At 38.2% G+C, this 17,135-nt stretch overlaps 1 protein-coding gene and 1 long non-coding RNA gene across 4 annotated transcripts in view; one reads left to right on the forward strand and one right to left on the reverse strand.

The window, feature by feature from the left end:
• Positions 1-236: 236 nt before the first annotated feature.
• On the reverse strand, positions 237-6,887 carry LOC107835594 (uncharacterized). The gene is made up of 3 exons (XR_001661399.1): positions 6,647-6,887; positions 4,540-4,676; positions 237-1,551 (listed from the first exon to the last, which is right to left on the reverse strand). It is a non-coding gene; the product is annotated as an uncharacterized LOC107835594 (long non-coding RNA).
• A 7,201-nt stretch (positions 6,888-14,088) lies between these two features.
• tspoap1 (TSPO associated protein 1) overlaps positions 14,089-17,135 on the forward strand; it is a 69,732-nt gene continuing 66,685 nt past the window's right edge. For all 3 annotated transcript variants that reach the window (XM_016668227.1, XM_016668228.1, XM_016668231.1), the window contains exons 1-2: positions 14,089-14,311; positions 15,498-16,554. In XM_016668227.1, the coding sequence (XP_016523713.1) occupies positions 15,688-16,554 (867 nt within the window). In that variant the 5' untranslated portion in view covers positions 14,089-14,311; positions 15,498-15,687. The remainder of the gene's footprint in view (positions 14,312-15,497; positions 16,555-17,135) is intronic.

Genomic DNA, 17,135 nt, shown 5'->3' on the forward strand with positions numbered 1-17,135 from the left:
TCACATTTCTGAGGCTTTGGACTCCCAAAGCCTCAGAAATGTGACCTTTTCCATACTGATGGATGTCAGTGTCCTTGTTTCTGATCTGTTCCTGAATTTCTTTTTTGTTTTTTGATAATTTAACCAGAAAATTATGGTCACAATTAAGTAATTTATTATGATATTTTTTAAACTGCCAGGTTGCTTGGTTGGAATAATGACATCAACATAAAAAAATTAATTTGCAAAGGCTACCCTTTTCTGCTAATAAAATTGGCTTGTTATAAAATATTTAGATGCATCAAAAAATAAATAAAAATAGAAGTGACAAGCAGGTACACAGTCTAGTTCCAGTCTTTCCTGTGGAAAGCAAATTAATTGTATAAATAACTTTAAAATTAAAATCCTTTGTAAAATTTTAATTAGGCAGTTCTCTTTTATGAGTTTTCCTACATGAACACTCAAATCTCGAATAAACTCTCACATGTACTTTAGCTGCTTGTAATACCACACACTTGGGTCATGTTTTTCACATCCTCATTGTCATTTTTTAAATGAAAACAGTCAAAGTTGTTCTGGTTTTCAATACATTTCCCTTCAGTCCACTGACTAATGGAGTCCAGGGTAAGTCTGCGCTGTACGGCATAAAGATATTTTTAAATTGACAAAGTAGTGAATAAGATCACATTACAAGTTTAACTGATTTCAACAGATGAAAATGAAGAGCAGTTTTATTTTAGCTGACGCTTAGAACTAAAACCACTGAAAGCTGTTTTTTATTTACACATTTTTTCACAAAAGAGCGGTGTACTTCTCTTTTCTATGATTTGCGGTGTTCTGGAGCATTAATTTAAAGCTCATGTTCCATAAAACCAAGAAAACTGCTCATGGAAAGTATGCCAAACAAATATTATGTTTATGTTTTTGTTTGTGTGAGCTGAAAAACCACATGAAGCCCCAGAAATGATGTTTACTAAACTTTTTCCCCTTTTTTTCTCTTTTTTTTTTTTTTTGCTGTGAACAAGCAGGTGGCATGAGGCCTTTGGACCTGAAAACTTTGTAATGGTCAGCAGAGGGTGACACCTCAGGTTCCAAAAACTATAATCCTTTCAACTCTTCACTCTTTTAACTCTTCACCCTAACCATGCATCCTAAATACAAGCCTTTATACAAGTAACTTTTAAAAAAAAATGACAAAGATGTTCTTATTCACTTGGTTCAAGTGCATTTAAAAGTGCTGTTTCTTAACTCAGATGGAGGACACTCCACTGACTGCTGATTAGTATCTCAGATTCCAACACCTTTACAAAGACATCAGGATGACCTTTGTGTGACAACCACTTCTTATGTAGGTCAATTCCCAACCTCCTTTATTTGTTTGTGACACAAAGGCATGAGCAATGTGCTAATACGGCTAAGCAGAAGCTTTCATGGTGTCACATGCTGGTTACTCTTCACCTCTTGTATTCTTTCTTGTATGAGATTTTGAATTCTGCGAATTGTGAAAAAAAAGAAAGAAATTAATAACTGAATGTTACTTACTGCTTAGAGTTCGTTTGTTTATCTTCATGCCTCCTGAAAATACAAAACAGAAAAACAAAGTCAGCAAGGCTCACATCTATAGACTCTGCAATAGGATAAAACCAGACGGCGCAGATGTCGGCGCATGTAAACAATTGTCCCTGCATGGGTTGTTTCACAGAGTGACATTGATCGTGTCTCCCTTTTGAAACGGCTGCAGGGCTTTGGCCAGGTCTGAGAGGAAAGCAGGGGGCAGACAGTACCCACAGACACAAAGGCTCCCATCTACAGGGAGTTCGCCCGTAGGTACAACCGGTCCTGAAGCGTTATCAGGGACTCCGCCGTGTGTTTTCGGCCTAAATTCACAAATAATCAGCTCATGTGTCCCATTCATTTCCAGTTTTTGGCCTTGATTCTTGGAACCAACTTTTTTTATTATTATGCAGTGGTTTTATGTTGTGGTAGACAAAACATTTTTTATTTAGCGTGGTCGTCAATTCTCTAACTTTACACTAAAAAAGAGACGGTGTAGCTGAAATGTTACCTCTATGTTTAAACCAGACTGTAGATTTGGAAGTGTATATAATCTACTTTTTTTGTCCAATTTGAAGTTATTAATGGCAAATTAAAATAAATTTGAAAAACTTAATTTATTCAGTGAATTGTGGCAGTTTTTGTTTTCCATAGTTTTTATCATTTTTGACCTGTGGGCAGTGATCATTCCTGTCATTTATTTATTTTCTTTAATTATTTTTTTACTATTATTTTATTATTAGTTTTTTATGGTTCACCACTTTAATTTATCTGTAGCTGATTCCCGAGTCCCAAGATATTTTGTTGGTCCCCCTTGCCCTTTGAAAACCTTCTGCTTATTAGGTTTTATGTTAAAAATAATGATAATAAAATATGTTGTAATTTACAAGGATATATATTCCTAAGATTTGACAGCAAACAAAGTTTAAAACATGAGTTCTGCTCATATTTTCCAAATAATCTCAGCTGAAGCTGACATGGTACTGAGTTGCCTGGGTAATTTCATATCTAAAAATTATAATTAACTTTAGATTTAATTCATCTTTATTGTGATTGTTGATATACTTATTATGCTTAGGCTCAAGTGAATTATGGTCTGTTTTGATGAATATAGTATATAGTGTAAAACAATATTCATTTAGGACTCTGTACCAAGACGCGTGCGTCGTCAAGGCAACCATCACTAACAGAGACATGAGTCTCACTTTAAAAGAAATCTTAAATATCCGTCCAGTTATTTCCTGTAGAAACATCCTCCAAGACCCAGAAAGGATAAGTGGTAAACTGCTCCCACTACAGGTAGTTAAAAGTATTGCATGAGTAGTTAACATGAATTCAGAGAAGCTGATTTTCTTGCCAACAGATCAAATTTAATGGAATTGGTTATCACAATCAAATGTTAATACACATGCATATGGTGTTGGGGAAATGTTAAAATTGCTTCTGCTTGTGCTTTTTCTTTTTCTTTTTTTAAATCACACACATTTCAAATAGTCAGATTTTAATATCAGACATCGATCACCAGGGATAATCTTCCCACACACGTCTGGCAGTTTCATGAAAAGCAATCAGCCCTTCATAGCTATCTGTGCCACCCTTGGACTAACAACTCTTCTTCGAAGAACCGTTTTAGCCGGCCACATCGCAGGGCTTCGGAGATGAATAGACTGTTTAACGTCACGACAGCATCTAAAGCCAGACTTTGACAAGGCTGCTTGAAAACATCCCTTTGGTTTTGTTGAGGTTTTGATCCATTTCAAAGTGGACTGACAAAACTGGACACTAGTTTTGCCAAGTTTCTTTTCTTACTGTTAAGTTTCTGATTTAACATTGACTGTTGTATTGAGTTGTGGAGAGTCATCAGTGACCTTTTAGAGTAATTTTGTTAGGCAGACCTCTCCTAAGAGACTTAACAACTTTTCCTTGATTTCACCATTTGTGAATATTGTCTCTCACTAAGGCTATCAAATAAAAGATTTTTGAAAGTCTTTGCAAACAGATTAACTTTAATGACCGTAGCCCTATCCTCCGTTTGGTTTGTGATCTACGCATATTCATTAGTTTGCCATCAAACTAAGGTCCCGACACCAACACTACGACCCTGATGCGACTTGGTAGTCTCACGTGGTTGCCAGTATACATTGGAATTGCAGAGCAAATGTGACATAGGGATATTGTACAGAGTGAAGACACCTGCAGAAACAACATAAGTCCACATTGTGCACAAAGCAAGGCACCGTACAATTTTCCAGTGACGAACTTAGAGATATGTTGTTCTTCAGAATCTGATGTGTAATTGCATGTAAAGGATGGTGTATGTGAGAACTGCACCTACATATATGAAAAGCATTAGCAGGATTTAAAACAATGGAAGAGCATTGAAACATAGAACCCAGCCTCTTTGGGGATTTCACTTTGGGGAAACCCCCCGCATGTCTCGGCATCGCTCAAGTGAATTCAGTGAGCTGTAAGCCACGCCCATTTGGTTCTGGAAACTCGACTGCATTCTGTGAAAGCACACAGGGTTGTTGATCTCAGCGGATAGTCTGACTGGTGAAATTCAGTTTTAATAAAACTTCCGCTTGTTCTGGATAGCTTTAATCTTTTATTAAATTAACTCATTATTGATCATGTGAACAATTAAATGTGATAAAACGGCAAAAACAGATGAAATCGGTAATGGGGGGGAATATTTTTCACAGCACTGCAGGCAAACAACACATGAAAAAAGGAGAGATTTGCTTTTTTTGTGTGTGTTGACTCTTTAAATCTTCACCACAGTGAATCATTTAAAAAAGAATGTTCTCTGAAAACGTCTTTTCCATTTTAAAGATTTCATAAGACACCTGTGATGTTTAAATCAAAATACAAATGTTCTAGTTGTACTATACTTTACCATATTGCTACCTCTATTACATATCATGTTGGTACATATTTAAGTAGCTTTAGGTCTGCCAGTTATTTTTAGATAAACCCCGAGTACCCCAGGCCCCCCACCAGACCTACCTAGTCTCAGCAAGCCGAGCGGCACCAACACAAAGGAAGCCAGCAGGGACACCAGGAGCCAAACGGCCGGGTTCCAGCACCTGCACTCGCTCTCCGCCCCACGCTGGCCTCGCATGGCTGTCTGACTCACCATCTGGCTGCAACACACACAGTTACAGACTCTCAGTTTACTCTCATCAGGGGCACCCAGAGTCCAGAGCTGCATGCGTTCCAGACTCGCAACAGCCTCCAGCGTGGCAGACACTTTTCTACAACTGAAAAACAATCAGTATTCATTGTCCTGGTTTGGAGTGGTCTGATTATAGTATTGGATTGTTTTATCTGGCACGGCCTGCGGCTGTTGTCACTGTGATGTAGCGGGGTTTGGATGGTCGTTTCAGTCCGCTCGAAGAGACGCCATTTCCAGAGATCACTTTATGAACATTAAAAGATCTCTGAGTGCATCTCTACAGCCACCAGCTTCTGATCCAATCAGGACTAACGTGCACAAAATGGCCACCCTCAAACCCAGATTTGGAGGGAGAGTTGCACTGACCAATGGGGTTGGGGGGTGGAGGGGAAGAGGTTTGGGGTTTTGAGCAACACCAGCAGCTGGAGAAGGCTTGTGTTACAATCAGAGGCCGATACCTTTGTCCGTGTTTTCCAGGGGATTTTCCTTCGGAAAGGGAATGTCAGGATTCATAGGGATCACTCAGTAATCAGTCAGATAGTAACATCAGCGACTTCCTCAGAACGTCAAGAGGATGCTCTAAAGTTGGGTGCAGCGGTCTGATAATCCAACGGGGGGAAAAAATTATATATCTGACACACACTTTCAACTGATCTACTGTGGAGTGCAACACACTTTATTGATTGGGTTTGAACCATCAGTTATTGCCGTCTGATGTACATCCAGTGTTTGTGCCAAAGCTAACACCTGCGGACACTTTAAAACCCAAACATCTGAGCGACCTTTGAGAACAGCCGCAAGAGACACGCTGTAATTCACAAAAACTCAGCGCCCTGCCCTGGCTTGTTTGTTTCTCTGCTCGTGCAGAATTCCCCCTGACCTTATCCAGGAATGCGTATTAGGGGATGATGAAGGGAGAATTTGATATTGGCCCCTTGAGATAGTGGACATTCCGGGCCTAGGTAGCACACAAAGACATTTCTGCTTTCTGTGGTCCCCCATCGTCGGGCATAAACGCTGCTTCCTGCAATCTGTCACTAGAATCCTCCGAAACGCTTAGGCCCGCGATGACACCGCGGGGGCGCCTCTCGTCTCGGAAAGCAGGAAGAAGCGAGGAGGATGTTAAAATATTCTGCCACTGCACTTTTTGCTTATCTTCAGCCTGTGGAAGCAGCGTCTGTAGAAAGGAGCTGGTGCAAAAGGACTGCAAACAGCTTTCACCCAGGTTCATCCAGTGTGTAACTGTCTCAAAACATGAGGTTCAGAAGCCCAAAGGCAACACAGTCAAAGGCATCGAACGTCCAATCGGGAGGTGGGGGATTTTAACACCAACCCGGCGCTCGAGAACCGAGGCTGCCTCCCTTGGAAACTGTACGAGCGCACCACTCGAAACTCTGGGACAAATGGTTCAGTTATGAGGGATGAAAAACAATCTTGTCCCCAATGTTATGTTTTTCAATACTCCATTCATGGTGGGATGTAGCGCAGATCCGCTGGGGAATAATGTTGCCTTTTGTGTCGGCTCTGCTTCCCCTCCCTTCTCACTTCCCTGCACTGAGAAATGGCTGAAAGATCTCGGCCCCACAAAAATACCCCCTAATGTCTGAGATAGACCGACGAACAACAACGCCAGCCACCGTTAACGGGAAGAATCTCCTCTTTTTTTTGGAGCAGAAAATCAGTGCCTTTGGCAGCGCATCAAGCAACTGGGTTTCTGACATCCTTCATAATCTCTTCTTTTTGTCAAAAAAGAAGTAAATAAATAAAAAGAAATCAGAATTTGAACAGCTGTTTAAAGAGCATGTTAGACTGTGTCACTCCAGGTCGGCCTTTTCACTTTATGACAAATAAATTTAGTGTAGAAAATGCAGTTCCAGAAATATGACTCATGAGCAAAATGTCATTGTATTACATTCAAGTTACAAAAACAATACATACCTGTTGTAAAAGTATTAATCTTGACCCGAAATAATAAATAGAAAAATAAAGAAGATTAAAATAGGTTTCCTCTCCTCAAAACAAACAAAAAAAAAAAACAAAATCAAAAGGGCTGAACCAGCAGGAAGTTTTTTTAAATCCACAAATCCCACAGAAAATATTAAAAACTACAAACACAAGAGAGAACTCCAGTATCCAGCACTACGTGTTTTAGGTCTTTCATCTCCTTAGGACTGCATGACTATAAGTACCTGGCTTCAGTGACAGGGATTACGTAAAACAATAAATACCACAGCATTGTATGTTAATATCCTAACGCCCTGTACCCGTCTAAGCTTAAAAGAAGCAGGAGGGGCGTGAAAGACACAAAGACAATGTAAGCTAACCCTTTACTGGTATCCCAGCATCTCCAGTTTCAGGTGGAGCTCTCAGGAGGTGCGGTCCAGCTCATCCCTGCACACAGTCGCCGACAGAGAGGCAAGGCTGTGGCTCAGGCTCTGTGTGTTCGTGTTTGTGCACTGGACTCTCCCACATTGCAGAGAGCTGCTGCAAACTGGAAGATTCTGAGCCAAACTCAATCTGATGGCTGACATGTAGAAAATATTTTCTTTTTTCTTCTGCTACACACTTCAATGTATGCAAGTGAGAATTTATGTATAGACCAACACAAAGTAGTGAATAACTGTATTTCTTTTTTACAATTAAAAATATGAACAGCATGCTGCGCATTTGTATTCAGCTTTTCCATTTAAATGCCACCTTTTGCTGCAACTACAGCTGCAAGTCTTTTGAGATGTTTTTAACTTTAACAAATTTTCCTCCAGAATTGATCTGCATTTAGCTGTACAGCTAAATATTTTTCCATCGACTCCGACTAGCTTTATTAGCTGAAGAAACTAATCCACCATTTTTTATTGATTGATTGATTGATTGATTGATGATTGATTTTTGTTTTGTTGTTGGAATTAGTTTTCTGCTTTTTTTTAACATAGGTTGAAATGTTCAGTTTTGGTCTCATTTGACCAGAAGCACCATCTTCCAAAGTATTTTTTTTTAGCTAACTTTACGCAGCACTTATCATTAGCTTTTGTTTGACAATTTTTTTTTGTATTTTATAGCTTCCATAAAAACTATAATTTTAGATTGGATGACAGTTTCTGCTCTGCAGCTCCTCCAGTGTGTGTTTTCCCAAACACATTTAGCTCCATGACAAAATGTGGTGTATGAACGGTACTGCAGAAACACCAACTACAATGCGGTTTTGAGTAGTAGTTAACTTGCCAGAAATATTCTGAGAAGTTACAACAGAACACTGGAAATATTTTAAAGACTCGACACACAGATGTGTTTAGTATGGAAAGCAATAAAAAAAAAAGCAAAGAAATGCTTAAAAAAAGTTTTTAGTACTTTAATTTCAAATGTGTGATGAAAACTGCCGACACCCATCTGACTCATGCAGCAAACTCATCATTTGTTGCCAAAGACCAATCCTTCCTGAGCCATGGCGAAAATGTCCTTACTGTTTACACATATTGTGTTATAGCTTCTTTATCATCATTATTTATTAATAATAAAAAAAATACGGGGAACATTTGATTTATGGCAGCATTATCAAATAACTTTTTAGGTGAGGTGATGCATAGTCTGTTTACCTATTAATAACTGCGTCTCACCAGAGAAAACATCAGATCCATTAGCTACTAAATCTTCTTGTGTGTAGTCAAGAGTGCCCATTAGCATTAGCATTCGCATTGTGTGTTTTGTACTACATATAAAAAAACAATTAAAAAACCCCCAGCAATTTAATCAGAAGTTGTTTGCCTTAATGTGCTTGTTTCGCATCTATTAATGCACAGTTTCATGCTTGTTAACTTGCTGCTACAGTTAGTGTACATCCTGAAAGAAAACTTGTTATAGACTTGAAAAGTTACTAAACATAAAGACAGAGCTGCAATAAATCAGAGCTTATTTGGCAGAAAGTCCAGTCATACAGCAACAGAGCATCTGGAGAAAGATTTAAACATGGGAGTTCAGAGAAGCTGTCCGTCGGCCCACTGACCGAGTTTGAGCTTTGATGCAACAACTTTGTTTTTATGCCTTATCCGGTAGCGGCACACCACAAACAGACTTGTAAATGTAGCTTTGCAAAGTATTGATTCACATGTAATGAATACAAAATCCAAACAACACCTTTTCAGATTTTTATTTGAAAAAAAAAAAAAAAACTATCTAAAAACAGTCTAAACACTTTGTTTGTGTCAGCCTCATTTCATAACTAATAATTAGAATGTGTCAGTTTACTCACTATTTAACTGTTGGTATTCTTAGAGCATATCCAATACAATTATTCAATTTACAATTAAATTATTCTGAGAATACATTTATTTCCATGATGTATTTCTCATTCATTTCATGAAGTGTGATGGATTTGAGACTGGTAAAAATGTTACACTGTGCATATTTAATAAGTATCAGTGCTTCCCATGTAATTATTCCATTATTGAGCATATCAAAAAGAGTAACAGGAGGAAACAGCTACATGAGCTCAATTGGGAGGAAAAAGAAAAGTTGCAAGAAGAGATTAGTTATTGCCTTCAGATTGATGATAAATGTACAGAACAAAGAAAGAGACAGATTACTTTTATTTCAACCACATTGCAATAAAATTAGGATGTCTGTGGTTGTTATTTTTGTAGCAATATTAGGAAAACAAAATTTCCACTCGACGGCACAAAATCACAGGAAATGGAAGACATCCTTTTTTCCAGCATGTGTGTTTATTTTCAACTCCGGTCACATTGCATACATTCCCACCAATGAACAAAACTGATAGTAGGAAGTATTAATCCACGCCTTTGACTGGAAATGTCTCTTTGTCTGTGAGATGACTGCACACCCTACCGTGGACTCGGGTGTTTGCTCTCGTCTCGTACAGAGAAAAAGGGAAACAAAGCGCCTGTGCCAAATAAAAGACGTGAAAGAAAAAGACTTCTGTCCTCTCTTCCCCCGTTGAATTTCTGGAGAATGAACCCACGATGTAATCAAACCGGTTAGTCCCCGTTGGGATTTCCACCGTTTCTGAAGGCGTCAGTTTTACCAAGCTGGTATTTTGGTGAAGTCAACCTATTGTATTTGGGTTCTGGTGTCTGTTTTAGAAGAATCTCAGTGCTGCAGATCATTGTGAGTGGCAGCATATTCATCGATCACCTGTACTGTAACCTCACAGTGTGAAGTTTTCACCAAGTTGTGCCATAAGACATATTTTGACCCCTTTTTTTTATAATTTGAGATTGACACAAACGAGGACGGTGAGAGATCCGGACACTTTTGTCTTGCACAATTATTTGAAGTGGGTCATGAAGAAAGCTAGTGTTCCATGTCCCCCAGGTGGGGAAAGGTATGATGGGCTTCAAAAGAGCGAGATACACGCAAATAATTGGGAACTTATTCCATTATTCCCATATTATGTCCCGAATTTTATGAATTCGGGATTCGTAAATTAAAAAAAAAAAAAAAAAGACTCACAAACTCAATCTAGCACATTTGTTTGAAACAGTTTGGTAGCAAAAAAGAAAAAAAACATTGCTGGTATTACATAACTACAAAAGGTACTTGGCTGAAAATTAAGTAAGGAGATGCCACTTTCTCCTTTGAGGGCCACATCCCAGACAAAGCAATAGTGAAAATAGTCAGGGTAATTCACAGGATAGGTCAGCATTAAAAAATCAGGAGACTCAAGTGTCTAGAGAATAAAAGGCTGTAAGTCAGCACCGTACCTGCCTCTGGTTATTTCTGTGAATAAACCTATTCAGAGAACTCTACTCCAATGGTTGTTTGCAGTACAAATTACCTAAAATGCCACATTGTGTAGGTTTAAGGGTCGTATTTAAAGAGGTGCCCGACAGCATTGTTGGAATTAAAGGTGGTAAATTATGCAAAAAATAAAAAATAAAAGATTAAAAAAAAAAAAAACAACAAGTTTAGGATTACCGAGGCAATTTATATTTCTATATATTTTTTTAACTATTTTTTCTACTACTTTCTTTAGAGAGGCAGTATTATGGGGTTTTCCAGTCACATTGTTCCATTTTATAGCATGATTAAGTAGGTGTGTTACCATCAGTTGTTATAAAAATCCTAAATGTATCGAATATGACTTCAAAGAAATTTGACTTCATAATTTATTCCATGTGTCTTTAAGAAACGCTTGGTCTTTTTGATACTCTTCACAACATCACTCCTCCATTAACCCTTTAACAACATTTTTTACCAGCGTTGCCCTGAGCAGTAGCTTAAAAATCGATTTTTTTTATATCCCCTTTAACCAAGTACTGGCTTAAACCAGAGGGGAATGTGGACCTGAGAATAAATAAGGCTGTGTTTTCCTCCATCTCTTTTGGCCATGCTTATATAGACATACAGCGCACAGAGAGAGCACACGCTTGCAAAGCTAAGGTTAAAGGAAGTGACACATTAGGGAACGCCCTCTTCAGGCCAACAAAGAGAACTAGAAACATAGCATGAACAAATGGACCAGCGCTGTATTTTAGTCCTAATAAATGGAATTCATGAATTCAACTCACTAACTCTTCTTCAACCTCATGCATAAAGAACCTAAATGGAGAAAGGATGATTCTCTGATCAACCATCGAACAAAAGCAGAAGACCTTATTAAGACCTGAAGAGTCATGTAACAGCATGGATTTAAAGGCCATTCAGAGCAAGATAAAACACAGAAATTACAGTTTGCATATGGACTCAGGAACAATGTTGTTCATTTTTGGAGACATGCCCTCTCTGTTGGATTTAAGGGCACCCCAACCATTTAATCATTCAGCAATGGACTTGCTTTGGATCATTGACTTGCTTCATGAACCAAGTGCACTCACAGTTCAGGGCGTGAACTGACAGAGGGATGACTTCTTTCTCTGGTTGAGAGGAAACAATCAATTAGTCTTGAAGCAGTGAAGTCAACCCAGACATCACACCAGTTGTACGATGTTCTTTTTTTCGAAGGTCTGTGTTAGTTTTACTAATGCGTCCTAATACGTTTAGGACAACATCTTGCATTCAACTGGCAGAAGAGAATGAAAGCTGCAGGACACAGGATTAATGGCTGCCTGTCCTTTTTGACTCCTCTGTGCCACACATGAGCACCAAGATGGGTATCAGAGAGCGAGCAGCCCACGGACACTGAGTGATAACTCTGGCTTGTGTCCTGAAGCTCTCTATTTGTATATAACTCCTAACTGCCCCTTTGAACGCAGCTGAGACTCTCTGAACTGCTATGGCTTCGTTATGAGCCAATAAAGACAGAAAAAGATCACTGAGAAAATAAAAAAGTACTGAATTACTATGGAAGCAGCAGCCAGACTGGCGCTGAAGGAATTAGACATGATATTGAAATGACATGCACATACCTTGGAGGATTGATGCATTTCTGTGTATTTGCCAAATAATTACCTTTCGGGAAGCACTTCATCAAGGTCATGTGGATCTTATTGAACAATGTGTTCTTGTGGATTATATCTTGACAAAAGCCGGTAGGTGACAACCAAAGAGGTCAAGTTTCCGTTTATCTACAGCAACATTTCTGACCTAACTACAGGATAATAAGCTGATTAAATATTATCCTGGTTTTCTTTTCTTTTAGTTGAACTGTTCTTATGTTACTTGAATTTCTTCTGACACTCTAATGATATGCATATGATAATCCAATACAGCTATCAGACTCTAACTTCTGATTGGTTAACCAGCACAGTAGCTTTTTATTAAATTATTAAAACATACCAACAATTATTTATGGATGTACCTATTTGTTTTAAGTGTTAATTTCCAATTTTATTGAAATGTCAACATATATGAAGATTTATTGAGCGACTTATTTGTGTATTCAACTGTAGCACTCAATAAATTCCAGTTCAATCATCAAAAAATCAAACAAGGATTAATTTTCAAATGGCTTGAAAACGTTTTGCAAATTCCATTTGCTTTATTTTATTTTGATGCCCCTTTGCTTTGACGTCCCAAAATAAAGTCCACTGCAACCACTTTCAGAAATGACCTATAATTACTAAGTGGAGTCAACGTATATGTAATGTAATCTAAGTATAAATGCAGCTGTTCTATGAAAACAGAGAACAGTGTGATTCATGGTTTCTCTGTGTTACTATTATTTGATCAAACACTTATGTGAACATTTGCATAAATTTTCTACATACGCTTTTCTTTGTATGAATTCTTCTAAAGTGATTGATCTTTCTCTTTGCATTTGGCACCCTTATTTTCTAGTTTTGTGATTTTTTTTAAAAATCTAAATAAACTTCTCTGACTACTGATTTTTTTTTATATATGCTGTGACCTCTTTTGTGTTTGTTTCTCCTCCGGAATGATAAGTGTGTAACATTCTTAAAGTTACACCAATGTCTTTTCTTTCATTAATGTCACATAGACACGAACAGCATAATAAATGAAGCCAACAAAAGTCTGAGTTTATATTGCAATTCACAGGCGGATTGAATTCCCCTTAATGGGTTGCTTTCACTTAGAACATTGTGGCTTGATACAGTATATAATGCACAGGTGTTACTCATAGCATCGACAATAGGCTTGTCATCCAACACCTGGATATTGAAATCAAAGTTTTTCTGTGAATTCTGTAATGAATGACTTACTCATTTGCATCTGGGCTTTTTTTTTTTTTGCGTCTTTTTTTTTTGTTGCTCAAAAAATATTTCAGATTACATATTTCAAGTAACTCTTGCTCTAATTTTGTTTTAGAATTATTGTTTTTGATAGGCTTTGCAATAAAAGATACTTCAAATATGGGTTACTTCAAAAAGAATTACAGGCTTTTGGATTATTGAAGGACTATTCTGCATTATTATTAGGCTATATTTATGACAACTTAATATATTACTACCACTTCTACAACTACAACTAATTTTAAAACTTTATTCGTTTCTTTTAAGATATTGCGTTCACATTTCTTGACCTTTAATTGCAGAATGTAACCACTAGTGGTCACTCAAGTCCCATATACTGAGATAAACGCTGTGAGCGCGTTGCGTTCAAGTACTATCAATAATGCTGTATTTACGATCTAATCTAGCGTTAACTAATTGATTACTAAGGCTAAAAATACACGGACGAATAAATTTTAAGCACTTTTTTAGAACCTTTTTCCTTAGAGAGAGAAGTAATATGTAATTGCATAAATATATATAAACACCTCTTGAGTGACACATAACCAAAACGTGTACATTTGGATAAATGTTATACCGAACCCTATTTAAAATCTACTATGCCGAAGAATCTAATTCCTTAAACTATCACGAATTTCCGACTTGTTTGTATTGGTGATGAAAGTCGAGATTAATTGACGAAAAAGTTACGGAATACGGGTATTAAAATTATGAACAGACATCGCAAAGTAGACTTGAAAGCAGCACTGGTGCTCGCCAACAGGATAACGGTGGATGGGGACAGTGCGTTGGACAGCGGCAGATAAACAAACCTCTTAGTCCATGACTCTGTGGACCTTTAAACACTAATTTTGAGAGACAGAGTTTGCGCATGAACTTTTTCTGTCGATATAAGAGCTGTGGTTAAAAGAAGATGTCTCCATTGGCGAAAGTCAACTATAACAGTAGTGTCCGCTAAGAGGTGAGTTTCATATAAGTTCAAGCTAGAAAACTTAGCTAACTGTTGCTAATCAAACGTATTAGCATTTAGCCGTGCCAACCCTAAAATACTACACACTTTATTTTATTTAACTGCATAACATTAAACAATTGAGCTAATTGACAGAATGCTTCTGTTTGGCATTGCAAAGTTAAGCTTGTTAATTAGCTTGTGTTAGCGAAGTTTCCATGTCGGCGTCCAGCAGCATCCACTGAAACATCACTAGCACGGTTTATTGCACCGTTAAATAGGAATAGGAAAGTTCGCTTATTAACTTGTTGCTCCGACAGAAAATACACGGACGTGCTCGTCTGCTACATTTTAAATTTGAGAACAAGTACTCAGTCCAGTTACAGGGAATATGACTTCACCAAAGAATATATCAAACAAAAGCATGATCAATTGTTTGGCAGTTTTGTAAGAATATCATATTTGGTGCATTTTGTTGGAAAAAAAATATTTAATTGTAGAAACTCTAGAAATCCCTTAAAATAAGCTGCAGTATAGGATAATATATGATGAGGCATGTTCCAAACAAACAATTATGTTTTCAATTGCTTTTAACAATACAGTATGAATTTGTTTTTGTTAAAAATGACAATAATTTTTTCCATAGTTGATGATTCGCAAAAGCTGGTATGAGATTTTTATTTCAAGATAGCTTAGATAAAATCATGACTTTGACTAAAAAAATAAAAATAAAACTGGTTTTATTGACTTTTTAAAAGACAGTAAAATACTATAACATAAATACAGTTATAAAGATAAGTACTTTATTCATAGACTGAAGATACAAATATTTAATAGACTTCTGCTAAATTGTGTAAGTTTTCTTTTATTTATTTATTTTTTGCCATTCTGCTGTTTATAAAGTAATACTGAGAATATAATAGGCTGATAGTCACAGGCCTGCAGCCAGCAACAGCAGTAGCTTTATAAGAGTAAAACACCCCATCTATGATTGTTGGTTTTAAGAGATTTTCCATCTAGTTTTTACAGCCTTTTCTTATTTGATATTTGTTAATTTTTGCATAAATCACCACACCATGAAGAAATTCCTAAGCTATCTGAGCTATTACAATACTAAAATTCTTCATCTGATTTCTTTTTTTTTTCTTTTAACAAATGAATCTGCATCACTTTTCCATTTCTCCCTCACCTTCTACAGTCTCATCTTTCCACTGGTCCAGTGTTAAAAAAAAAGAAAAAAATGCATGCTGCATGTCTGCTAACCATCCAGCCATCACTCACCTGCTCCTCTTTCCTGTTTTGATGCATGCCCTCCAGTATAGAAATAAAAAAATAATAATAAAAACTACTCGAACCCTACTTGCATGTTGTGCTGTGAATGAGGCAGCATGAGAGAAGACAGGGATAACCCTCTGGCCCTGTTGTCCAAGAGGTCATGCCAGAACCAGACGGACTACATACGAGAGCTGGAGAGGCTGCAGGCCGACTTGGAGGCAGAGAAGATCCAAACACTGTGGGCCTGCGGGCAGCTCGGCGTGGAGCTTCGGAGCCTGCGAAGAGAGGCAGAGCGGGAACATAAGAGGACCGTGAGGGAGCTGGCAGCCAGGCGTTTTTGCCTAAAGGACCGAAACCAAAGCAGACATCTTCTGGCCAAAGAGGGACAAATAAAAAGCAAGGCACAGTCCCCGGGGGAAGACGGCTTTTGTCTCGGCGGTGAACAATCAAAGCTGGAGCAGTTGCTGCTCACGCTGTATGAAAAGATAAATGGGAAACGGGCAGATTATAAATTTCACCACAGGCGAGAGTTCGAGCTAGAGAAAGCCATCTTCCTCTGCCGCCTTCTGGAGGCCCATGGGAGGCTGTTGCAGGGGACTCCAAGGTCAAGACCACCCAGCTATGTAGCCAAACAATCCTCAAAGAAGCTGGTCTGGGATAACAGCTGTAATCCCCGTCAGTCAACACCACTCCTGAGCAGCTCCAGAGCACAGCTGGAAACAACATCCCTCAGAGATTTGCCCTGGCACAACAAAAAGCGCAATCCTGATCTGAAGAAGCCGTTCTCAAGCGGCAGGTTGCAGACTGCTGGGCCATGGACCTCCACCGAGGTCAGGGGTGGAGGTCAGATAAACTCTCTGGAAATGCATCACCGCAACAACACCATCCGTGCAGTTCAGGATAAGCGTCCATCCCTGTGGGCGGAGTCTTCTTCATCAGACGAGTCGTCATCGACCAAATGCTCAAGAAGGAACATGGAGGTGAGTTTATGCTTATAGTTGTCTATCGTACAATAAAGAGAGAAGCCATTTTATACAAACCACATCATCTAATGTTCTTTTAGTTAGTTGGATTTAATGCAGTTCTTTGAATGAATACGTTACTTCTCACGCCTAATGCCCCTGAACCACAAGCCATAGCGGTCTTCAGCAGCTCAAATTAGTGCTGCCAGTCGATTAAAAAAATTGAATCCGAGTAGTGCTGAGATTAATCACAATCACGATGCTTAACCTTGTAAACTTGAAACGTAAAAATGCAAGTTTTTAAAAGAAGGAAATGTTTTATTGTTTCAGACTAAATGTCCCAGTTTTCCAGGTTTTCATAAAGGAAGGTTTAAAAGAAGTTATTCTGTTTCAAACATAATTTAGAAATGTTAGCTTAAAAACTGCTCTTGCGTTGGTGAGAGTATAATTCACCTTTGCAGTAGGTAGGCTTCATGCTACCTTGGTTTTATCCAAATGTCCATTGCAGTGTTTTTCTTAAAGTGAAATTTGCGCGCGCCAGTCGAACTCTTCTGGCTCACCTCTTCACCAGCGTTTTCAACTCTGCGTTGTTGACCGCA

Source organism: Poecilia formosa, unplaced genomic scaffold (assembly GCF_000485575.1).
Source record: "Poecilia formosa unplaced genomic scaffold, Poecilia_formosa-5.1.2 Scaffold14, whole genome shotgun sequence".
Classification (NCBI taxonomy): domain Eukaryota; kingdom Metazoa; phylum Chordata; class Actinopteri; order Cyprinodontiformes; family Poeciliidae; genus Poecilia; species Poecilia formosa.